At 36.2% G+C, this 25,741-nt stretch overlaps 1 protein-coding gene across 1 annotated transcript in view; it reads left to right on the forward strand.

Annotated features, from left to right (window-relative positions):
- The first annotated feature begins 6,654 nt into the window (after positions 1 to 6,654).
- Positions 6,655 to 25,741, forward strand: part of LOC127732186 (NPC intracellular cholesterol transporter 1-like) — a 64,062-nt gene continuing 44,975 nt past the window's right edge. The window contains exons 1-4 of the mRNA XM_052241252.1: positions 6,655 to 6,796; positions 23,075 to 23,793; positions 23,857 to 24,137; positions 25,327 to 25,465. Coding sequence (XP_052097212.1) covers positions 6,661 to 6,796; positions 23,075 to 23,793; positions 23,857 to 24,137; positions 25,327 to 25,465 — 1,275 coding nt within the window. The 5' untranslated portion in view covers positions 6,655 to 6,660. The remainder of the gene's footprint in view (positions 6,797 to 23,074; positions 23,794 to 23,856; positions 24,138 to 25,326; positions 25,466 to 25,741) is intronic.

Below are 25,741 nucleotides of genomic sequence, written 5' to 3' on the forward strand. Positions count from 1 at the left end.
AAGATAGGCGAAGGATATCAAAGGGACATTCAAACTCATAAGTCGAAAACAAACTGACAACGCCATGGCTAAAAAAGAAAAAGACAGACAACAGTACACAAAACACAACATATAAAACAAAAGACTCAGCAACACGAACCTCACCATAAACTGGGGTTATTTCAGGTGCTCCGGAAGGGTAAGCAGATTCTGCTCCACTTGTGGCACCCGTATAATGGAATATAATGCAAAGCATAATTTTTTTGAAATTATTTCACATTTTATCTAGTTTCCTATATTTGGTGCTTAATCTGTCTTTTGATATTTGAGTTTCGTACAGTCCATAATCATCTGTTTCTGAGTGTCAATGTGTTCATATCATATATCTCAATCATGTCAAGTTATGCATGCGTGTGTGATGAAAAAAGTTCCATGTAGGAGGGTCTGGATATGGGGGTTGGGGTTGGATGGGGGTTGGGGGGGGGGGGTGTCTTCATTTCTTTATCCTTTAAACTTTTATGTCATTATTCTTTATTCTCTATATTTTAACAACCCGTTATTTTCTATTTTTTATTATTTTTCTCTAATCTTTATTTTTTGGCCCATTTTCCTGTAGTAATGGTACACTATTCTCTATATAGATATAGGAAGATGTGGTATGAGTGCCATTGAGACAACTCTCCATCCAAGTAAAAATTTATAAAAGTAAACCATAATAGGTCAAGGTACGGCCTTCAAAACGTAGCATTGGCTCACACCGAACAGCAAGCTATAAAGGACCCCAAACATTACTAGTGTAAAACCATTCAAACGGGAAAACCAACGGTATAATCTATATAAAAAACACGTATGAACTACATAAACAGACGACAACTACTGTACATCAGATTCTATGTTGGTTTTAAGACAAACTTGGTTTAATTACTGATGAAAACTTTGAAATATATATACATCATGTATATATAGTCGATAAATGAATGCATAGATTAAAAAAAAACAAACAAATGTTCTTACTAGTGCGCTTTTAAAAAGGATATGAAAAGTGGTATTTGTTTATTATTTTATTTATGCGTTTTGAAATAATGCAAGTTTATCATTTCTGACAATGTCACCGTGCTTAAACCGGCCGGACTGTCAGCTCGAGAGCGATGGGATATCATGACCCAATAATCATTCGTTCTAAAATTAGTGTTGATTTTGTAAATTTTTTAATTTGATGATTATCATCATTTCGATTCGTTACCGATCTAAATCATTCAAAAGTTACATTTATTTTACGCGTAACTATAATCCTTAAGTTTCATTTACATTAATATATATATAAAACAGATGAATATCCCGCCGCGTCTTATATGTTCAGACTTTTCGCAACACAGAATGTACATACACTGACAAATTATGATAACTGCCGAAAGCGGCTCTTGACAACATTAGTAAAGGAAGAATGTCATCGCTTTGGGCAAAACTCTTAAATTATATTACTTGGTAAATCATTATATTTTGACGGGTCCAACTTAGTTCCGCATGTCAATCTTAGAATTTGTATTAATTCATGTTGTTATTCAGTTTTGTTTTGATCAATATGTAATTCTCCAACGACTTGGACTTTATCTTATATATATATAGATCGAGACAGCTTGTTTCCACCCGAAACTCAAATATATGACCGTACCGACAAACAACGGCTATATAGTTTTGCTACTTTTAACCAAAAATTAAATAACCTGATACGGGACGGACGGACGGACGCACATACCTGAAAACAATCAGCCCTACCATCGTAGACAGGGCATACAAAACCTCCCTCCAGTATAAAGAAGGTGATTTAAATTAACATCTCAGTACAGTGAGTGTGAGTCAGGTCTGAATGGAAGGCCCTCTGAGAGACCCATGTTGTCATAGAATGAGTGATACAATACAAACTCTTGCATGGATAATAGTAGTTAGGATTTATATATTTTGTACAGAAAGTTGCAAATTACCTTCAAGCTGCAGACCCAACCTTCATGTTCATGTGTGTGTGTGTGTGGGGGGGGGGGGGGGGGGGGGGGGTTGCAATCGTATGGTTGTCAAATATTTAGCTTCAAATATTCCCGCCAACTTCAACTTGCTATCTTTATAAATTATTAAGAAATGACTACATTCCTTGGTTTCTCAGTACTTATCAAACCTCGTATGATAATATTTAAGGTCAAACAACTACAAAGTCCATGACGCATGGTGATTATTTAACATAAAATGCTTGTATTTGTTTTTCAAAATATTTACTTCTATACGCGGGAGACGATATAACTAAAACACTTTTTTTTTTCAATTTACCACTTTGTGCTTTTTTATCCATTTGTTATTCCAATCTTGGTTCCTATATATTCATAACGTTTCTGTTGGACTGATTCGATCTAAATTTAGCCGGCCCACACGTATGATCAGACCACTTTTGTTCACCTCAGGAGACAAGCAAAACAAACAGATAACTACTACGGTTAACACAGTTTGACACTTCAGTTTAGTTTTATCACTTAAATGCAGCAATGGGCACTGATTTAATTCTCTCTTTATTTCTTGTGATTTTCTGTGGAAATTTGGTAAGTAAAATAACAGTTTTTGATGTTTGGTCAATATGTACATGATATATGCCGGCCAGTTCATTTTAAATCATATGTTTATAGAATACGACGAGGGGGTTATGTAACAAGTAGGAACTAGAAAGTGGGTTAAATTGTAAGAGAAGAAAAAAGGGCACAAATCATAATATTATTTTATTTTGTCATTTTTGCGGGCACTATCCGTAATATATGGGATGGTTCCCTCAAATGAGTTTCCAGTTTTGAAAACGTTATTTTAATTAATTAATGATTTATAGTAGTTGAAATTGGGAATATTCAAGAACATGTAAAGTTTATTAGCATTGTAAATTAACAGAAACGGGTATTAAAAATAAAACTATTTTTCTAATTGCATTCGTTTTCTACAACGCGTGTTATTTTAATCAAATATCCACCAAATATTACTTCAAAAATTAATCCTATTTTGAAAATGTTTGAGGGATGTTTACTTTCTTGACCGGGAACCATACCCCAATTCGATGTTAGGTGGCTAGAGGAAAACTGCAGTAATTTGAGATTTTTGTTTGTTTGGGGGTAAAAAACGTCTCATCAATTTATGTTTCCCGGAGGGTTTTTACCAACTTCCGGGATGTGTGTTATACAAATATTCATATTAGCAAGGGTTTGTATAGTCCTGTACTATACAAATCCTTAACATTAGCATGTCTGTAAGCCAATAGTTTCCATTCTTAGGTTTTTAAATAAAAGTCAGACGACACCACAAAGCAAATTAAATTATACGACTCATACCATTCATCTTTTGTGTACGTGGGGAAAAAGGAGGGGGCGGTTTTTTTTAAGTTGCTTGCATAACGCTTAATATAAATAATAGTGTTTAATGAAAATGAGAATACTCAAATGAATAAAACAAAAATGGATCTATTTTAATTGTTTGTTCCTATGTGTTTTGAAAAAAAACAAAAGGGGGCCGGGCCCCCTGGAAAACCCTTTCTAAGGATTTATGTTTATTCAAACTGTTCAAAATACAAGTAGAGTGCACCTTTTTATGTAATCCTTGATCCTTGTTTGTGATTGCCCAATTGGCAGCCATATTAGACAAGGTCAAAAACTGGACTAATCTGCATCACTAGTTCAAGAGAGGACAAGAGAATATATGCACCAATTAGAAAATAAGAGGCTTTTCCTCGCGTGTGGTGTTTTATTTACTGTGGTAATTAAAAAAAAGTTATTTTTAGGTTAAAGGTAAAATTGCATAGAAAATGGCACACTTTTAACAGTATAGTAGCCCATTGAAGTAGGAAATAAATTTATTCTGCGAAAAAAGTTTTTGGGATTCAACGGGAAATATTGCAAAGTGCAAACAAGATAGTATTTATATTACTATACAAATCCTTTGTGCAAATGATTATATATATGAACAACTTTTGCTTAGCATTTTTTTTCTGAATATCTAATTATTAATGAGTTTGATCCCTTGGAAGATGCTGTTTTTCAGTGGGAACAATCTAGCAACTAATTCAGTGGCGGATCCAGAACTCTTTGTAAGGGGGGGCCCACTGACTGACCTGGGGGGGGGGGGGGGGGCTCCAGCCATGCTTCAGTGATTCCCTATATAATCAACCAAATTTTTCCCACAAAAGGGCCCCCCCCCCCCTGGATCCACCTATGTAATTCATTTTCTGGAAAAGTCGCTTACTAAAAGCTCCTGATATTTACATAAACAAATGCAATTTTCAGTAGCTTGGCTAAATTAAAAAAAAAAGTTTTTTGCACTGTAAATTTATATTCCGTAAAAATTAATTATAAGTGCTGTATTATTTCTGTTTCCATGATAGGAAAAATAATCTGGCGTCACTGTATTTTCTTTTCACTTTAAGTAGAAATCAGTCAATATTTAGAGGGAAAAAATATTCAAAAGGACAAAATAAAGATAACCTTATGATGGTGTCATGCTTTGAAATTGTGTAGTTTGCCATGATTTTTCATATTTAAATGATTTAAAAAAAGGGGATAGAGTGGCCATCTATAATTACTGATCATTATCACAGGAATGTTTACAGCATGAACACAATTTTTCAACATTCTTTTGAGAAAACTTAATTTAAGTAAAAAAACATGATTTTTTTAGCTGCAATTTACATAAATTTTATACATTTACAGTGGTTCCAAGGCTTTGGGAAATCAACTGAACATTTGGTCTAGTAAACCTGATTCTTCTTAACTGGACCAGACTCTTTTTACAGGACATTTACACATATGATTTGGACAAAATTCAAAAATTTACAGGTCATTTTGTCCAGTATAGCATATCACTTAACTGGACCAAACCAATTTTTACTGGTATTTGCCCAATGTCTAGCAACCTAGGGAATATTGACTGCATTTATGGATCTATTTCGTAAATTTTTAATTGTGTGTATCTCTTAAAGTAGACAAATGCTTCCTACATCATTTTTAGATATTAAGATGCTGTTCTGAAACTATTCTAAATGGATACAAAATTTAATCAAAATCAGAATTTGACATCACAAAGCTGTGATAAGTTATTTTATGAAGAGCTGAGCAGAGTGATATAGACAGTGGGATTTACATTGATTAACAAAATTATATATTGAACCAATGAATGCATATGTACTTAACTTAGTCCTCTAGATTGCACGTTTTTTTTTTTATTTTTGAAGAATCCATATTGAGAATTTGACAAAAAATATTTCATTCAATGATTCAGATTGTTGATCGAAAATTTTGGGTTGTGTTAATTTTGTTTAATATTTTCCACATGTTTCCGTTTGTTAAGGATGTTCGCTACTCTTGTTTTTGACTTTTTGTCAGATATTTGGAATCCTCTAGTTTTATCCATGTAGTGCCAATAAAAATTTTGCCCACTGATTGATCACGACCCCTACTTTTCTTTTCATGATTTTATAATGCATATATAGTTTTAAAAGTCATTTTTGAAAATTTTATAAAATCCTTGTTATTTTTTCTTAGTTTTTGAAAGGAAAAATGTTAAATGTATGAAAAATCTAGAGGGATCGAACCATTTCCTGCCAAATTCAATCTAATTAAAATTAAATCTCCGCACTTGCTCCTCGTTGTTTATATGTCGCGCGTGGGATGCGCGACATATTTATAATTTTAGATTGTGCCAAATTTTCAATTGATTATATCTCAAAAACTAGAACACGGACCTATCATTTTTTTCTAATTTTTAAGTTCCCTTATTCATATTTTTTCAATCTATAACAGTCTTTTAAACACCTTGTTATTTTGAAACAGAGGAGTGAACATCCTTCATTAAACTTTGTCATAACAATTGTTTAATGATTTGGTGTATTAAATTTTTCTTTCAGAATCAATTAACAATATCTACCATTCAGTGCACATTTGTGTACCATACATTTTAATCTCTTTCAGAAAAATATATTAGAAATATCTACAGTATATTTATTTAGTTTCTACCTTCCTTGACATTTACGATTGCATATTATAATATTATATAATTTTATAACATGATTTATCATGTAAAAACTATGTAAATTATATAGATATGATTAAAAGCGATGGTAAATACAAGGGGAGTTTCTGTACAACATTTAACAGCCCAAAATATCCCGCCACTTTGAAAATATTTTTGCATATCATGAAGGGTCATAAAAAAGTACTATATGCACAGACAAATGGGAAATAAAATAGGCATTTTTTATATTACTATTTTACCAATTTGAAAAAACATGTTGATTAATGAGCTTCAATCAGGCCGTTAGTTTTCTCGTTTGAATTTTTTACATTTGTCATTTTTGGGGCCTTTTATAGCTTACTATACGGTATGGCTTTTGCTCATTGTTGAAGGCTGTACAGCAACCTATACATGTTAACTTTTTTGTCATTTGGTCTCTGGTGGAGATTTGTCTCATTGGAAATCGTACCACATCTTCTTATTTTGATATTCAAGTACGAAAACATGTAAAATATAAATTGCAAGCATGTACGTAGCATGCAAATCAAACTCTTTACGATCAGCTGGCATGTGTTGCTTTTATTTTTAAATACAGTAGAATTCTTTAGCAATTGTTTATATTTGTAGGTGGTTGCAAAAGATGGACAATGTACAATGTATGGAGATTGTGGGCCCTCCGAAGCAGGGTCCTCTAAACATCTCAACTGTAAATATAATGGACCAGCAAAACCGCTTACAGATCCAGATGGACTCAAAATCCTTGAGACATATTGTCCTGAATTAGTAACAGGTAAATATCTGAAAAACCTTATAAAATCCATGACAGATCCAGGTCCATTGGACTAAAAATCCTTGAGACAAATTGTCCTGAATTAGTAATGGGTAAATATCCAGAACCTTTAAAAATCCATGACAGATCCTGGTGAACTATCAATCTGTCAGACTATTTCTAAACCGCTGACAAGATTCACATTTATCTAAAATATTCTGGAAACCTCTTGTCCTTTAAAATTTAAGTAAAAAGAAAATCTCAAAAGCCTTAAAAAGTCCATGACTTATTGAAAGTAAAAAATCTTCTATTGTTAGGAAGCAAAATTCATAAACATTTAAAAGCAAAAGAACCATTTAGGGCTTATAAAAGAGGGTCTGGATGGGGTTTACAGAATAGAGAATAATGGGCAACATGTGCAGAATAAAGAGCTTAAAAAAAAAACAGAGAGAAAAATAGGCCAAATATATAAAAAATAGAGAATAATGGGGTACTTAAATATAAAGAATAGAGAATAAAAGGCAAAATTTATAAAGAATAGAGAATAATGCCCTTAAAAAATACAGAATGCAGAAATGAAGGACCCCATCCACACCCTCATGAAACAGAACAACCAAAATTATCTAGGTCAGAAGGACTTTTGAAAGAGTGAGTGCAATTAACCTTAGTTTTAGAACAATAACACAATTACAGTGTTATGCAATAAGTATTTGTTACTTTCAGTTTGTTGCTAAATATTTCATGTAAAATATGTTGGTTTTTGTTTCAAAAAATATTTTGAAGTCATTTCCGGTTTGATTTTAAGACTTGGTACCAATAGAATCAAAATTGTGACCGGATTATTTGTTTATTTGGTTATACTTCTGTTGCGTCCAAGCAGTTCATTTTCTGATGATATAAAGTTATAAACACAAGTATTATTTTTTTATCCGGATATTTGCTATATTAAAATTATATTTCAACTACTGGTAAATTAGATTTAAAAAAATATTATTATTCATGTTCACATTAGGAGAAAACAAAAACAACTGAAGAAAAAAATTATGACCAAATAATCAAATAATCTTTTAGACATTATTTTGGGTATTTTTAAGTCAAACCATATATTGTGGATTCACTATTATTTGTGGGATACAAATTTTCGTGGATTTTGTGGGAATTGATGAACCACAAATTAAATATGTTCAATGAACTGCAAATTTACTATAAGTTTGTATGCAGATTTTGGCAAAACCTCGAAATTAAATATACAAGAAAGTTCGGAAACTACAATTTGTCTTTAATCCACGAAAATTGGTATCCACAAAAATAAATAAATCCACAGTATGCCAATTTAAAATATTGTTTGGAAAAATTGTATTTTATTTGAAATATATAGCAACAAATTGTATGTGACGAATACTTATGGCCATGCACTGACTGTATCAGTAGTTAAATAAATAGCTGCAAGCCAAAATAATACAGGAATTAAAGGACACAGAAAGAAAAGAACTCCGTGAGGAAGTATGATTATGTAAACTGCTGTTTTTAAAGTGCCAGTCTTTGTAAGAATCGGGCAATTTAGAAAAAATATAATATGTAGAGACAACAACATCTGGGTTACCGCAAGGTGATAGTTTTATTGAGTCTACATGTTTCGCCACTTACGGTGGCGTCTTCAGGACAATTTAAACATAGAAAACAAATACTGAAGTACATGAAATGCGGTGCATATGGGGTTACAAAGGTTAACAAGACGTAACGTCACAATAATTGATTTGACAACTTTAAAATGAAAGTGAAAGTAAAAGTTAATAATGCATTGTCAGTGTCTTTTCCAAAATGGACAACACCTCACAGGACATTCCGTACCATTCCAAAAGGCTTCACTCGGAAAGAGGTACTACTTCCAATTGCGTCGGGAATGTTGTAAGATGTATGGTAGTCGCACATGTAGGGCATGGTGGAAGTTGTGGTGAATTGGTTACATTTTGCGGTTGTGGTACACTATCCATGTTGCAAGTTTATTTCAACAATAATGGTGCGGTTCTGCGGTTCAGTACGTTTTGCGGTGGTCTTCTTTTTCGCGGGTTTTCCTTTTCTTCGAGGTATGGGCGGTTTCTTCAGTGAGGTTGGTGGTAGAATGGAACTGGTCGGTAGACATGAGGCAAACGGTTGTAACTACAACGCAGGACGGCTAAGGTGGATCGTGTGCGGATGCAGGGGTTCACAGAAAAATAAATAATTTGTGACGAGTGAACCAACACCTTCTAACGGAAAAGCTGGTAGAGTAACCAAGATGGATACCGAAGTATGCTGCGGTTGTCTTAAAACCTCATGGAAATATAATATGTAGAGACAACAACATCTGGGTTACCGCAAGGTGATAGTTTTATTGAGTCTACATGTTTCGCCACTTACGGTGGCGTCTTCAGGACAATTTAAACATAGAAAACAAATACTGAAGTACATGAAATGCGGTGCATATGGGGTTACAAAGGTTAACAAGACGTAACGTCACAATAATTGATTTGACAACTTTAAAATGAAAGTGAAAGTAAAAGTTAATAATGCATTGTCAGTGTCTTTTCCAAAATGGACAACACCTCACAGGACATTCCGTACCATTCCAAAAGGCTTCACTCGGAAAGAGGTACTACTTCCAATTGCGTCGGGAATGTTGTAAGATGTATGGTAGTCGCACATGTAGGGCATGGTGGAAGTTGTGGTGAATTGGTTACATTTTGCGGTTGTGGTACACTATCCATGTTGCAAGTTTATTTCAACAATAATGGTGCGGTTCTGCGGTTCAGTACGTTTTGCGGTGGTCTTCTTTTTCGCGGGTTTTCCTTTTCTTCGAGGTATGGGCGGTTTCTTCAGTGAGGTTGGTGGTAGAATGGAACTGGTCGGTAGACATGAGGCAAACGGTTGTAACTACAACGCAGGACGGCTAAGGTGGATCGTGTGCGGATGCAGGGGTTCACAGAAAAATAAATAATTTGTGACGAGTGAACCAACACCTTCTAACGGAAAAGCTGGTAGAGTAACCAAGATGGATACCGAAGTATGCTGCGGTTGTCTTAAAACCTCATGGAAATATAATATGTAGAGACAACAACATCTGGGTTACCGCAAGGTGATAGTTTTATTGAGTCTACATGTTTCGCCACTTACGGTGGCGTCTTCAGGACAATTTAAACATAGAAAACAAATACTGAAGTACATGAAATGCGGTGCATATGGGGTTACAAAGGTTAACAAGACGTAACGTCACAATAATTGATTTGACAACTTTAAAATGAAAGTGAAAGTAAAAGTTAATAATGCATTGTCAGTGTCTTTTCCAAAATGGACAACACCTCACAGGACATTCCGTACCATTCCAAAAGGCTTCACTCGGAAAGAGGTACTACTTCCAATTGCGTCGGGAATGTTGTAAGATGTATGGTAGTCGCACATGTAGGGCATGGTGGAAGTTGTGGTGAATTGGTTACATTTTGCGGTTGTGGTACACTATCCATGTTGCAAGTTTATTTCAACAATAATGGTGCGGTTCTGCGGTTCAGTACGTTTTGCGGTGGTCTTCTTTTTCGCGGGTTTTCCTTTTCTTCGAGGTATGGGCGGTTTCTTCAGTGAGGTTGGTGGTAGAATGGAACTGGTCGGTAGACATGAGGCAAACGGTTGTAACTACAACGCAGGACGGCTAAGGTGGATCGTGTGCGGATGCAGGGGTTCACAGAAAAATAAATAATTTGTGACGAGTGAACCAACACCTTCTAACGGAAAAGCTGGTAGAGTAACCAAGATGGATACCGAAGTATGCTGCGGTTGTCTTAAAACCTCATGGAAATATAATATGTAGAGACAACAACATCTGGGTTACCGCAAGGTGATAGTTTTATTGAGTCTACATGTTTCGCCACTTACGGTGGCGTCTTCAGGACAATTTAAACATAGAAAACAAATACTGAAGTACATGAAATGCGGTGCATATGGGGTTACAAAGGTTAACAAGACGTAACGTCACAATAATTGATTTGACAACTTTAAAATGAAAGTGAAAGTAAAAGTTAATAATGCATTGTCAGTGTCTTTTCCAAAATGGACAACACCTCACAGGACATTCCGTACCATTCCAAAAGGCTTCACTCGGAAAGAGGTACTACTTCCAATTGCGTCGGGAATGTTGTAAGATGTATGGTAGTCGCACATGTAGGGCATGGTGGAAGTTGTGGTGAATTGGTTACATTTTGCGGTTGTGGTACACTATCCATGTTGCAAGTTTATTTCAACAATAATGGTGCGGTTCTGCGGTTCAGTACGTTTTGCGGTGGTCTTCTTTTTCGCGGGTTTTCCTTTTCTTCGAGGTATGGGCGGTTTCTTCAGTGAGGTTGGTGGTAGAATGGAACTGGTCGGTAGACATGAGGCAAACGGTTGTAACTACAACGCAGGACGGCTAAGGTGGATCGTGTGCGGATGCAGGGGTTCACAGAAAAATAAATAATTTGTGACGAGTGAACCAACACCTTCTAACGGAAAAGCTGGTAGAGTAACCAAGATGGATACCGAAGTATGCTGCGGTTGTCTTAAAACCTCATGGAAATATAATATGTAGAGACAACAACATCTGGGTTACCGCAAGGTGATAGTTTTATTGAGTCTACATGTTTCGCCACTTACGGTGGCGTCTTCAGGACAATTTAAACATAGAAAACAAATACTGAAGTACATGAAATGCGGTGCATATGGGGTTACAAAGGTTAACAAGACGTAACGTCACAATAATTGATTTGACAACTTTAAAATGAAAGTGAAAGTAAAAGTTAATAATGCATTGTCAGTGTCTTTTCCAAAATGGACAACACCTCACAGGACATTCCGTACCATTCCAAAAGGCTTCACTCGGAAAGAGGTACTACTTCCAATTGCGTCGGGAATGTTGTAAGATGTATGGTAGTCGCACATGTAGGGCATGGTGGAAGTTGTGGTGAATTGGTTACATTTTGCGGTTGTGGTACACTATCCATGTTGCAAGTTTATTTCAACAATAATGGTGCGGTTCTGCGGTTCAGTACGTTTTGCGGTGGTCTTCTTTTTCGCGGGTTTTCCTTTTCTTCGAGGTATGGGCGGTTTCTTCAGTGAGGTTGGTGGTAGAATGGAACTGGTCGGTAGACATGAGGCAAACGGTTGTAACTACAACGCAGGACGGCTAAGGTGGATCGTGTGCGGATGCAGGGGTTCACAGAAAAATAAATAATTTGTGACGAGTGAACCAACACCTTCTAACGGAAAAGCTGGTAGAGTAACCAAGATGGATACCGAAGTATGCTGCGGTTGTCTTAAAACCTCATGGAAATATAATATGTAGAGACAACAACATCTGGGTTACCGCAAGGTGATAGTTTTATTGAGTCTACATGTTTCGCCACTTACGGTGGCGTCTTCAGGACAATTTAAACATAGAAAACAAATACTGAAGTACATGAAATGCGGTGCATATGGGGTTACAAAGGTTAACAAGACGTAACGTCACAATAATTGATTTGACAACTTTAAAATGAAAGTGAAAGTAAAAGTTAATAATGCATTGTCAGTGTCTTTTCCAAAATGGACAACACCTCACAGGACATTCCGTACCATTCCAAAAGGCTTCACTCGGAAAGAGGTACTACTTCCAATTGCGTCGGGAATGTTGTAAGATGTATGGTAGTCGCACATGTAGGGCATGGTGGAAGTTGTGGTGAATTGGTTACATTTTGCGGTTGTGGTACACTATCCATGTTGCAAGTTTATTTCAACAATAATGGTGCGGTTCTGCGGTTCAGTACGTTTTGCGGTGGTCTTCTTTTTCGCGGGTTTTCCTTTTCTTCGAGGTATGGGCGGTTTCTTCAGTGAGGTTGGTGGTAGAATGGAACTGGTCGGTAGACATGAGGCAAACGGTTGTAACTACAACGCAGGACGGCTAAGGTGGATCGTGTGCGGATGCAGGGGTTCACAGAAAAATAAATAATTTGTGACGAGTGAACCAACACCTTCTAACGGAAAAGCTGGTAGAGTAACCAAGATGGATACCGAAGTATGCTGCGGTTGTCTTAAAACCTCATGGAAATATAATATGTAGAGACAACAACATCTGGGTTACCGCAAGGTGATAGTTTTATTGAGTCTACATGTTTCGCCACTTACGGTGGCGTCTTCAGGACAATTTAAACATAGAAAACAAATACTGAAGTACATGAAATGCGGTGCATATGGGGTTACAAAGGTTAACAAGACGTAACGTCACAATAATTGATTTGACAACTTTAAAATGAAAGTGAAAGTAAAAGTTAATAATGCATTGTCAGTGTCTTTTCCAAAATGGACAACACCTCACAGGACATTCCGTACCATTCCAAAAGGCTTCACTCGGAAAGAGGTACTACTTCCAATTGCGTCGGGAATGTTGTAAGATGTATGGTAGTCGCACATGTAGGGCATGGTGGAAGTTGTGGTGAATTGGTTACATTTTGCGGTTGTGGTACACTATCCATGTTGCAAGTTTATTTCAACAATAATGGTGCGGTTCTGCGGTTCAGTACGTTTTGCGGTGGTCTTCTTTTTCGCGGGTTTTCCTTTTCTTCGAGGTATGGGCGGTTTCTTCAGTGAGGTTGGTGGTAGAATGGAACTGGTCGGTAGACATGAGGCAAACGGTTGTAACTACAACGCAGGACGGCTAAGGTGGATCGTGTGCGGATGCAGGGGTTCACAGAAAAATAAATAATTTGTGACGAGTGAACCAACACCTTCTAACGGAAAAGCTGGTAGAGTAACCAAGATGGATACCGAAGTATGCTGCGGTTGTCTTAAAACCTCATGGAAATATAATATGTAGAGACAACAACATCTGGGTTACCGCAAGGTGATAGTTTTATTGAGTCTACATGTTTCGCCACTTACGGTGGCGTCTTCAGGACAATTTAAACATAGAAAACAAATACTGAAGTACATGAAATGCGGTGCATATGGGGTTACAAAGGTTAACAAGACGTAACGTCACAATAATTGATTTGACAACTTTAAAATGAAAGTGAAAGTAAAAGTTAATAATGCATTGTCAGTGTCTTTTCCAAAATGGACAACACCTCACAGGACATTCCGTACCATTCCAAAAGGCTTCACTCGGAAAGAGGTACTACTTCCAATTGCGTCGGGAATGTTGTAAGATGTATGGTAGTCGCACATGTAGGGCATGGTGGAAGTTGTGGTGAATTGGTTACATTTTGCGGTTGTGGTACACTATCCATGTTGCAAGTTTATTTCAACAATAATGGTGCGGTTCTGCGGTTCAGTACGTTTTGCGGTGGTCTTCTTTTTCGCGGGTTTTCCTTTTCTTCGAGGTATGGGCGGTTTCTTCAGTGAGGTTGGTGGTAGAATGGAACTGGTCGGTAGACATGAGGCAAACGGTTGTAACTACAACGCAGGACGGCTAAGGTGGATCGTGTGCGGATGCAGGGGTTCACAGAAAAATAAATAATTTGTGACGAGTGAACCAACACCTTCTAACGGAAAAGCTGGTAGAGTAACCAAGATGGATACCGAAGTATGCTGCGGTTGTCTTAAAACCTCATGGAAATATAATATGTAGAGACAACAACATCTGGGTTACCGCAAGGTGATAGTTTTATTGAGTCTACATGTTTCGCCACTTACGGTGGCGTCTTCAGGACAATTTAAACATAGAAAACAAATACTGAAGTACATGAAATGCGGTGCATATGGGGTTACAAAGGTTAACAAGACGTAACGTCACAATAATTGATTTGACAACTTTAAAATGAAAGTGAAAGTAAAAGTTAATAATGCATTGTCAGTGTCTTTTCCAAAATGGACAACACCTCACAGGACATTCCGTACCATTCCAAAAGGCTTCACTCGGAAAGAGGTACTACTTCCAATTGCGTCGGGAATGTTGTAAGATGTATGGTAGTCGCACATGTAGGGCATGGTGGAAGTTGTGGTGAATTGGTTACATTTTGCGGTTGTGGTACACTATCCATGTTGCAAGTTTATTTCAACAATAATGGTGCGGTTCTGCGGTTCAGTACGTTTTGCGGTGGTCTTCTTTTTCGCGGGTTTTCCTTTTCTTCGAGGTATGGGCGGTTTCTTCAGTGAGGTTGGTGGTAGAATGGAACTGGTCGGTAGACATGAGGCAAACGGTTGTAACTACAACGCAGGACGGCTAAGGTGGATCGTGTGCGGATGCAGGGGTTCACAGAAAAATAAATAATTTGTGACGAGTGAACCAACACCTTCTAACGGAAAAGCTGGTAGAGTAACCAAGATGGATACCGAAGTATGCTGCGGTTGTCTTAAAACCTCATGGAAATATAATATGTAGAGACAACAACATCTGGGTTACCGCAAGGTGATAGTTTTATTGAGTCTACATGTTTCGCCACTTACGGTGGCGTCTTCAGGACAATTTAAACATAGAAAACAAATACTGAAGTACATGAAATGCGGTGCATATGGGGTTACAAAGGTTAACAAGACGTAACGTCACAATAATTGATTTGACAACTTTAAAATGAAAGTGAAAGTAAAAGTTAATAATGCATTGTCAGTGTCTTTTCCAAAATGGACAACACCTCACAGGACATTCCGTACCATTCCAAAAGGCTTCACTCGGAAAGAGGTACTACTTCCAATTGCGTCGGGAATGTTGTAAGATGTATGGTAGTCGCACATGTAGGGCATGGTGGAAGTTGTGGTGAATTGGTTACATTTTGCGGTTGTGGTACACTATCCATGTTGCAAGTTTATTTCAACAATAATGGTGCGGTTCTGCGGTTCAGTACGTTTTGCGGTGGTCTTCTTTTTCGCGGGTTTTCCTTTTCTTCGAGGTATGGGCGGTTTCTTCAGTGAGGTTGGTGGTAGAATGGAACTGGTCGGTAGACATGAGGCAAACGGTTGTAACTACAACGCAGGACGGCTAAGGTGGATCGTGTGCGGATGCAGGGGTTCACAGAAAAATAAATAATTTGTGACGAGTGAACCAACACCTTCTAACGGAAAAGCTGGTAGAGTAACCAAGATGGATACCGAAGTATGCTGCGGTTGTCTTAAAACCTCATGGAAATATAATATGTAGAGACAACAACATCTGGGTTACCGCAAGGTGATAGTTTTATTGAGTCTACATGTTTCGCCACTTACGGTGGCGTCTTCAGGACAATTTAAACATAGAAAACAAATACTGAAGTACATGAAATGCGGTGCATATGGGGTTACAAAGGTTAACAAGACGTAACGTCACAATAATTGATTTGACAACTTTAAAATGAAAGTGAAAGTAAAAGTTAATAATGCATTGTCAGTGTCTTTTCCAAAATGGACAACACCTCACAGGACATTCCGTACCATTCCAAAAGGCTTCACTCGGAAAGAGGTACTACTTCCAATTGCGTCGGGAATGTTGTAAGATGTATGGTAGTCGCACATGTAGGGCATGGTGGAAGTTGTGGTGAATTGGTTACATTTTGCGGTTGTGGTACACTATCCATGTTGCAAGTTTATTTCAACAATAATGGTGCGGTTCTGCGGTTCAGTACGTTTGCAGTGGTCTTCTTTTTCGCGGGTTTTCCTTTTCTTCGAGGTATGGGCGGTTTCTTCAGTGAGGTTGGTGGTAGAATGGAACTGGTCGGTAGACATGAGGCAAACGGTTGTAACTACAACGCAGGACGGCTAAGGTGGATCGTGTGCGGATGCAGGGGTTCACAGAAAAATAAATAATTTGTGACGAGTGAACCAACACCTTCTAACGGAAAAGCTGGTAGAGTAACCAAGATGGATACCGAAGTATGCTGCGGTTGTCTTAAAACCTCATGGAAATATAATATGTAGAGACAACAACATCTGGGTTACCGCAAGGTGATAGTTTTATTGAGTCTACATGTTTCGCCACTTACGGTGGCGTCTTCAGGACAATTTAAACATAGAAAACAAATACTGAAGTACATGAAATGCGGTGCATATGGGGTTACAAAGGTTAACAAGACGTAACGTCACAATAATTGATTTGACAACTTTAAAATGAAAGTGAAAGTAAAAGTTAATAATGCATTGTCAGTGTCTTTTCCAAAATGGACAACACCTCACAGGACATTCCGTACCATTCCAAAAGGCTTCACTCGGAAAGAGGTACTACTTCCAATTGCGTCGGGAATGTTGTAAGATGTATGGTAGTCGCACATGTAGGGCATGGTGGAAGTTGTGGTGAATTGGTTACATTTTGCGGTTGTGGTACACTATCCATGTTGCAAGTTTATTTCAACAATAATGGTGCGGTTCTGCGGTTCAGTACGTTTTGCGGTGGTCTTCTTTTTCGCGGGTTTTCCTTTTCTTCGAGGTATGGGCGGTTTCTTCAGTGAGGTTGGTGGTAGAATGGAACTGGTCGGTAGACATGAGGCAAACGGTTGTAACTACAACGCAGGACGGCTAAGGTGGATCGTGTGCGGATGCAGGGGTTCACAGAAAAATAAATAATTTGTGACGAGTGAACCAACACCTTCTAACGGAAAAGCTGGTAGAGTAACCAAGATGGATACCGAAGTATGCTGCGGTTGTCTTAAAACCTCATGGAAATATAATATGTAGAGACAACAACATCTGGGTTACCGCAAGGTGATAGTTTTATTGAGTCTACATGTTTCGCCACTTACGGTGGCGTCTTCAGGACAATTTAAACATAGAAAACAAATACTGAAGTACATGAAATGCGGTGCATATGGGGTTACAAAGGTTAACAAGACGTAACGTCACAATAATTGATTTGACAACTTTAAAATGAAAGTGAAAGTAAAAGTTAATAATGCATTGTCAGTGTCTTTTCCAAAATGGACAACACCTCACAGGACATTCCGTACCATTCCAAAAGGCTTCACTCGGAAAGAGGTACTACTTCCAATTGCGTCGGGAATGTTGTAAGATGTATGGTAGTCGCACATGTAGGGCATGGTGGAAGTTGTGGTGAATTGGTTACATTTTGCGGTTGTGGTACACTATCCATGTTGCAAGTTTATTTCAACAATAATGGTGCGGTTCTGCGGTTGACTCAATAAAACTATCACCTTGCGGTAACCCAGATGTTGTTGTCTCTACATATTATATTTCCATGAGGTTTTAAGACAACCGCAGCATACTTCGGTATCCATCTTGGTTACTCTACCAGCTTTTCCGTTAGAAGGTGTTGGTTCACTCGTCACAAATTATTTATTTTTCTGTGAACCCCTGCATCCGCACACGATCCACCTTAGCCGTCCTGCGTTGTAGTTACAACCGTTTGCCTCATGTCTACCGACCAGTTCCATTCTACCACCAACCTCACTGAAGAAACCGCCCATACCTCGAAGAAAAGGAAAACCCGCGAAAAAGAAGACCACCGCAAACGTACTGAACCGCAGAACCGCACCATTATTGTTGAAATAAACTTGCAACATGGATAGTGTACCACAACCGCAAAATGTAACCAATTCACCACAACTTCCACCATGCCCTACATGTGCGACTACCATACATCTTACAACATTCCCGACGCAATTGGAAGTAGTACCTCTTTCCGAGTGAAGCCTTTTGGAATGGTACGGAATGTCCTGTGAGGTGTTGTCCATTTTGGAAAAGACACTGACAATGCATTATTAACTTTTACTTTCACTTTCATTTTAAAGTTGTCAAATCAATTATTGTGACGTTACGTCTTGTTAACCTTTGTAACCCCATATGCACCACATTTCATGTACTTCAGTATTTGTTTTCTATGTTTAAATTGTCCTGAAGACGCCACCGTAAGTGGCGAAACATGTAGACTCAATAAAACTATCACCTTGCGGTAACCCAGATGTTGTTGTCTCTACATATTATATTTCCATGAGGTTTTAAGACAACCGCAGCATACTTCGGTATCCATCTTGGTTACTCTACCAGCTTTTCCGTTAGAAGGTGTTGGTTCACTCGTCACAAATTATTTATTTTTCTGTGAACCCCTGCATCCGCACACGATCCACCTTAGCCGTCCTGCGTTGTAGTTACAACCGTTTGCCTCATGTCTACCGACCAGTTCCATTCTACCACCAACCTCACTGAAGAAACCGCCCATACCTCGAAGAAAAGGAAAACCCGCGAAAAAGAAGACCACCGCAAAACGTACTGAACCGCAGAACCGCACCATTATTGTTGAAATAAACTTGCAACATGGATAGTGTACCACAACCGCAAAATGTAACCAATTCACCACAACTTCCACCATGCCCTACATGTGCGACTACCATACATCTTACAACATTCCCGACGCAATTGGAAGTAGTACCTCTTTCCGAGTGAAGCCTTTTGGAATGGTACGGAATGTCCTGTGAGGTGTTGTCCATTTTGGAAAAGACACTGACAATGCATTATTAACTTTTACTTTCACTTTCATTTTAAAGTTGTCAAATCAATTATTGTGACGTTACGTCTTGTTAACCTTTGTAACCCCATATGCACCGCATTTCATGTACTTCAGTATTTGTTTTCTATGTTTAAATTGTCCTGAAGACGCCACCGTAAGTGGCGAAACATGTAGACTCAATAAAACTATCACCTTGCGGTAACCCAGATGTTGTTGTCTCTACATATTATATTTCCATGAGGTTTTAAGACAACCGCAGCATACTTCGGTATCCATCTTGGTTACTCTACCAGCTTTTCCGTTAGAAGGTGTTGGTTCACTCGTCACAAATTATTTATTTTTCTGTGAACCCCTGCATCCGCACACGATCCACCTTAGCCGTCCTGCGTTGTAGTTACAACCGTTTGCCTCATGTCTACCGACCAGTTCCATTCTACCACCAACCTCACTGAAGAAACCGCCCATACCTCGAAGAAAAGGAAAACCCGCGAAAAAGAAGACCACCGCAAAACGTACTGAACCGCAGAACCGCACCATTATTGTTGAAATAAACTTGCAACATGGATAGTGTACCACAACCGCAAAATGTAACCAATTCACCACAACTTCCACCATGCCCTACATGTGCGACTACCATACATCTTACAACATTCCCGACGCAATTGGAAGTAGTACCTCTTTCCGAGTGAAGCCTTTTGGAATGGTACGGAATGTCCTGTGAGGTGTTGTCCATTTTGGAAAAGACACTGACAATGCATTATTAACTTTTACTTTCACTTTCATTTTAAAGTTGTCAAATCAATTATTGTGACGTTACGTCTTGTTAACCTTTGTAACCCCATATGCACCGCATTTCATGTACTTCAGTATTTGTTTTCTATGTTTAAATTGTCCTGAAGACGCCACCGTAAGTGGCGAAACATGTAGACTCAATAAAACTATCACCTTGCGGTAACCCAGATGTTGTTGTCTCTACATATTATATTTCCATGAGGTTTTAAGACAACCGCAGCATACTTCGGTATCCATCTTGGTTACTCTACCAGCTTTTCCGTTAGAAGGTGTTGGTTCACTCGTCACAAATTTAGAAAAAAATCAAAACATGGCCGAAAAAAAACCCACCGACCTAACCATCCTATTTTGAAGTTACCCTCATCCTGAGTTAGAAATGGTAGGTCTTTTGTTTCTGCGTGTCTGGTAATTTCGAGAAATCTCTAGATAACTTTTGGTTAGAATGATAGCAAATTAATGAGTTAGCTCCCCTTAATTTTTATTTTCTAGTGCATTTCAACCAAATTATATCTTGAATTACGAGAACAGGAAAAGGAAAAGAATGTTATATTAGTGCACCATTATGCAATTTGAACATAAGTTAATGTCAACTTGAGTGGGTTTTTGTTTGTCATCTTTTCACCACTGCCTGATTCTTAGGCAGATTGGCACTTGAAAGGAAGGGTGTTAAGTTATTCAAAGACTCAAAAAATTTATTGAGAGATTTTAAGTAAGGAAATTCAAATAAAATTACGTAACCAGACAAGAAACTAAATGACTAGTTTTATGACAAACTTGTAAGTTGTTCATTTGTAAGATAAAGATATCTAATGTTTACATAACAACATAACATTGAGATATTAGGACCTTAAGTCGGTCAGGTGACCTTAAACTTAGTATGCTTTATATGATAAGGGCAAGAACTGATGTGACATTTATAAATACCAACGAATTGTGAATACAGTGACATGAGTGTATTACAAATTATTGCACATTTAATTTTTTGCAAAGAATTCAAAACACAAACTATGTCAGTTTCTTCCATCTAAAATTCATTTTAATTGCATAAGGCCAGGGTTTTTTAATTTGTTGGTTTACAAATTTTTATGTGAAAAAGACGGGTCAGTCGGTCGTGAAAAAAAAAATAATAAAAAAAAACTTACAAGACATAAATATGTATATGAAAAAATATATCTTTCATCTTTCTTACAATATTTTTGAATAAAAAAGCTTAAATGTCAATTTTTTCTTCTTCTGACAATCGGAAAAATTCGGTTGGCAGATCCGTAAATCAACAAATTGAAAAACTCTGGCCTAAGGTAACAGAGCAACAAGTTTTACTATTTTTGGATAAAATCAAAGTATTTTTGTATTTTTTTCTAATAGTAATTGAGATATATAAACTTGCCTTTGTGTTTTCTGATACCTTATTTAAGTGCATCATGTTATGTTCTGAAGTAAATAAATACTACCAAGTGCCAATAGAAACACAGCACTTTTTTCTATTAAATAAAAATTCAAATCAACAGGTCACCTTTGGAAGTTGACCAACAGGTTTTTCTGAGACATCTATTAAGGATATGCGTACAGAACATTTAATTTTGTTTTTAGCTTTTGATTTTGATGTCCTTTTGTAAACACAGATATGTTTAAAAAAAAAATGAAATTTGCACTTTTGATCACAAATTTCAACCATAATGCTCCCTACCTTTAAGCAAAATATAATAAAATAGGGATGCAGCTTAACAATTATTGTTTGTATTTTGTCCAGTGTGATTACATTTGGATGAAAACCTTTGAGTGCAGTTTTTGATCACTTTGAGACAAGTAACACATGTATGCCTCCCCCTTTTTATAACAAACGATCATTAATGTTCCTAAAAAAAATTGATATTATTGAGACCAAATTGATTCCTTTACAGTTTATCAAAATAGTACCCATAGTAATGGCACAATAAACATAAAATTTTCTACATTAGGAAATGTCTGTACCAAGTCAGGAATATGACAGTTGTTTTCCATTGGTTTGATATGTTTGAGCTTTTGATTTTGCCATTTGATAAAGGACTTTCTGTTTTGAATTTTCCTTGGAGTTCGGTATTTTTGTTATTTTGCGTTTTTCTAAATCAGAAAAAGAACAACACCTAACAAAACTCAATTCAGGGTCATGGTTCAAATGTTTGATATAATTTTTTGAGAAACATGTAGCTAAATGTCTGTGGAATTCCATAACAGATTTTCATTAAAAAACTGTTTTTGTATTTTTATTAAAAAACTATTTTTGTATTTTCATTAAAAAACTATTTTTGTATTTTCATTAAAAAAACAATTTTTGTATTTTCATTAAAAAACTGTTTTTGTATTTTCATTAAAAAAACTATTTTTGTATTTTCATTAAAAAACTATTTTTGTATTTTCATTAAAAAACTATTTTTGTATTTTCATTAAAAAAACTATTTTTGTATTTTCATTAAAAAAACTATTTTTGTATTTTCATTAAAAACTGTTTTTGTATTTTCATTAAAAAAACTATCTTTGTATTTTCATTAAAAAACTATTTTTGTATTTTCATTAAAAAGACTATTTTTGTATTTTCATTAAAAAACTATTTTTGTATTTTCATTAAAAAAACTATTTTTGTTTTTTCATTAAAAAACTGTTTTTGTATTTTCATTAAAAAAACTATTTTTGTATTTTCATTAAAAAACTGTTTTTGTATTTTTATTAAAAAACTATTTTTGTATTTTCATTAAAAAACTATTTTTGTATTTTCATTAAAAAAACTATTTTTGTATTTTCATTAAAAAACTGTTTTTGTATTTTCATTAAAAGAACTATTTTTGTATTTTCATTAAAAAAACTATCTTTGTATTTTCATTAAAAAACTATTTTTGTATTTTCATTAAAAAGACTATTTTTGTATTTTCATTAACAAAAAGTGACCAAAAGGGGCTTTGTTGTTAATTTCTGTGTCATTTGGTCTCTTGTGTAGACTTGTCTCATCACAATCACAATCGTACCACATCTTCTTATTTTTATATTTGAATATGAAGTGTACTGTATCTTATTTGTATTTATGAAAGGAGATATAAAGCATTTACTTATGTTTTAATTTGTTTTCTCAGGTAACAATACTTTAACATGCTGTGATACAACCCAACTCCGTACACTGCAGGCTAATTTAGGTGTACCTCAGCAGATGTTACTAAGATGTCCATCTTGTTTCCGAAATTTTCTTAATCTCTACTGTTATACAACATGCAGTCCAAACCAAAATAATTATGTCACCATTGATAACGTACAGCCTGATATTCCAACTGGTAAAAAAGAGGCAGCAGTCGCCACCCATTATTATATCTCGGAAAATTTTGCCATCGGTATGTTTAATTCTTGTAAAGATGTGCAGATGCCAAGTGCCAATCAGAAAGCATTGAACATTCTATGTGGAAACACAGCCGCAGAGTGCACACCTCAGAAATGGCTGGATTTCATGGGTGATACATCAAATGGACAGACGCCTTTCAGAATCACGTTTGTTATTGGAAACAGTGCCACACCCCCTCCAGGAACGAACGTAACCTTACACCCAATGGATGCCAGGTCATCAAAATGTAGTGAGGGAGCTTTCAACAAATCAGCATGTAGCTGTCAGGATTGTGCAGCATCGTGTGCACCTATTCCATCCCCGCCACCGACAGAAAATGAACTGACTATTATGGGTTTGGATACTTGGTATTTCGTAATGGGATTATTATACATAGTATTTCTAATAGTTTTTTTCATGTCATACATTGTTTGTTACTATCTTTGTGAACCAGACCAGGGAAGAAATTCCTTTACAACAGTTTATCAAAATGGTATTCATGGTAATGGCACAACAAACATGAATGAAAAAAATCATCAACAGCCAACAAAACATAATTCTGAGGCAATTGTTCAACTGTCAGATATAAGTTTTATGGAAAAGCTTGGCGCAGCAATGGAGCGATTTTTACAGAGGACATTTACCAGATGGGGCACCTGTTGTGCTAGGCATCCAGTTCTAGTGATAGTACTTGGTGTTATCATTGCTGGAGGCCTGTCTGCTGGTATTGCTTTGTTCAAGGTTACGACCAACCCAGTAGAGCTTTGGTCTTCAAAGAATAGTAGAGCTAGGCAAGAGAAAGATTACTTTGATTCACATTTTGGGTAAGTGTTCTTTTGATTCACATTTTGGGTAAGTTTTCTTTTGATTCACATTTTGGGTAAGTTTTCTCTCATTTCAATAAACATCCTGTAGGTATACTGTGGATTCATTTAGTTTCCTGTGGATTCCAATTTCATGGATTGAGGGAAAATTGTATTTTCATGGATATTTGGTTACTTGGTTTTGCCAAATTCTGCATACAAGTTATACAAGCTTATATAAAATTTGTGCTTGATTGAACATTTAAATTTGGGGTTCATCTATACTCATGAAAGCCATGAAAATTGGACCATATCATGAATAGCTATGAATCCATTTTTTTTTAAAAGTCATATGAAATGAGTTTCTTGTATTTTTAATGTTCTCGAAATTATTGAACCAATGCATTCATATATTCTGAATTAAGCCCTGTATGAAGGTTTTTTTTAAGTATTTATTACAAATGTTTTATAGACAATTAAAATTTTATTCAGTGGTTGTTGCTCGCAAGCTAATTAACTTTCCAGTTTGTTGCCAAGTTTACTGGATTATGACATTGATAAGCAATCAACACATAGCATGTGGAACACATGACAAAAAAGTGAATTGATAGAGCCATGATATTTTTTTATATATTTTCCATGCATTCCCATTTGTTAATTCAACTTTTCCTCAACAGTTAATGTTAAATGATTTGTTGTATTAAATTTGTTCTTTAAGAATCAGTTATTACTAATTACCTTCCAGTGCACGTTTGTTTACATTCTTTCATCCGGTTTTCCCCTAACACTTGCCCTGTGCGTTGGCCAAAATTCTAATGAAAGGTTTCATAGTTTGGTCACTGCATACGGGAAAATATTGGTGAATTAGTGTATGGGTAGACAATAATATATATAAAGCCACAACATTAAAATAAGAAGATGTGATATGATTGCCAATGAGACAAAAGAGGGGCGAAAGATACCAGAGGGACATTCAAACTCATAAATAGAAAAAAAACTGACAACTCTCCACCAGAGACTACATGGTGTAGAAGTATTGAGCAACTATAGGTCACTGTACAATTTTGAATTCATATATTGTAGACAATTTATAAGAATATTTTCTTGAAACAAAGAATTTGATAGCTACTGAAAAAGGTTGAACATGTATGACAGGTGTTGGAGGTAAAACGGGGAGAAAATTTTAAAAAATGTATAATTTGTATTTCAGACCATTTTACAGAACAGAACAGTTAATCATAACCAGGCCAAACAATGATACAAAATACAAACATCCTTTACCTCCGCCAGCTCCATCATCAGCTTACGTCAACTACAGTAATCTATTCGATAAAGATTTCTTGCATATGGTAATGTAGTCATTACATTCAGAATTTTTTGCATTGTTTTATTATTGTGAAAAATTGCAACAGGATTCACTGACAGGTTTTCGCTAAAATAAAAACTTGGAGTTTTAAATTTTGATAGCAAATTATTTCTGTTAGTATTTTCTTAAATAGTTAATCTCACATTAATGTTAATTATTCAACAATCACAAAAATTAATGTATGCAAAGAATTCTCAATTTACGGTATCAAAATTCAAAGACTTTTAATTCTTTTAGTGTTTAGATATCTGGGCCATAT

Source organism: Mytilus californianus, unplaced genomic scaffold, assembly GCF_021869535.1.
Source record: "Mytilus californianus isolate M0D057914Y unplaced genomic scaffold, xbMytCali1.0.p SCAF_22, whole genome shotgun sequence".
In the NCBI taxonomy this organism is placed as follows: Eukaryota; Metazoa; Mollusca; class Bivalvia; order Mytilida; family Mytilidae; genus Mytilus; species Mytilus californianus.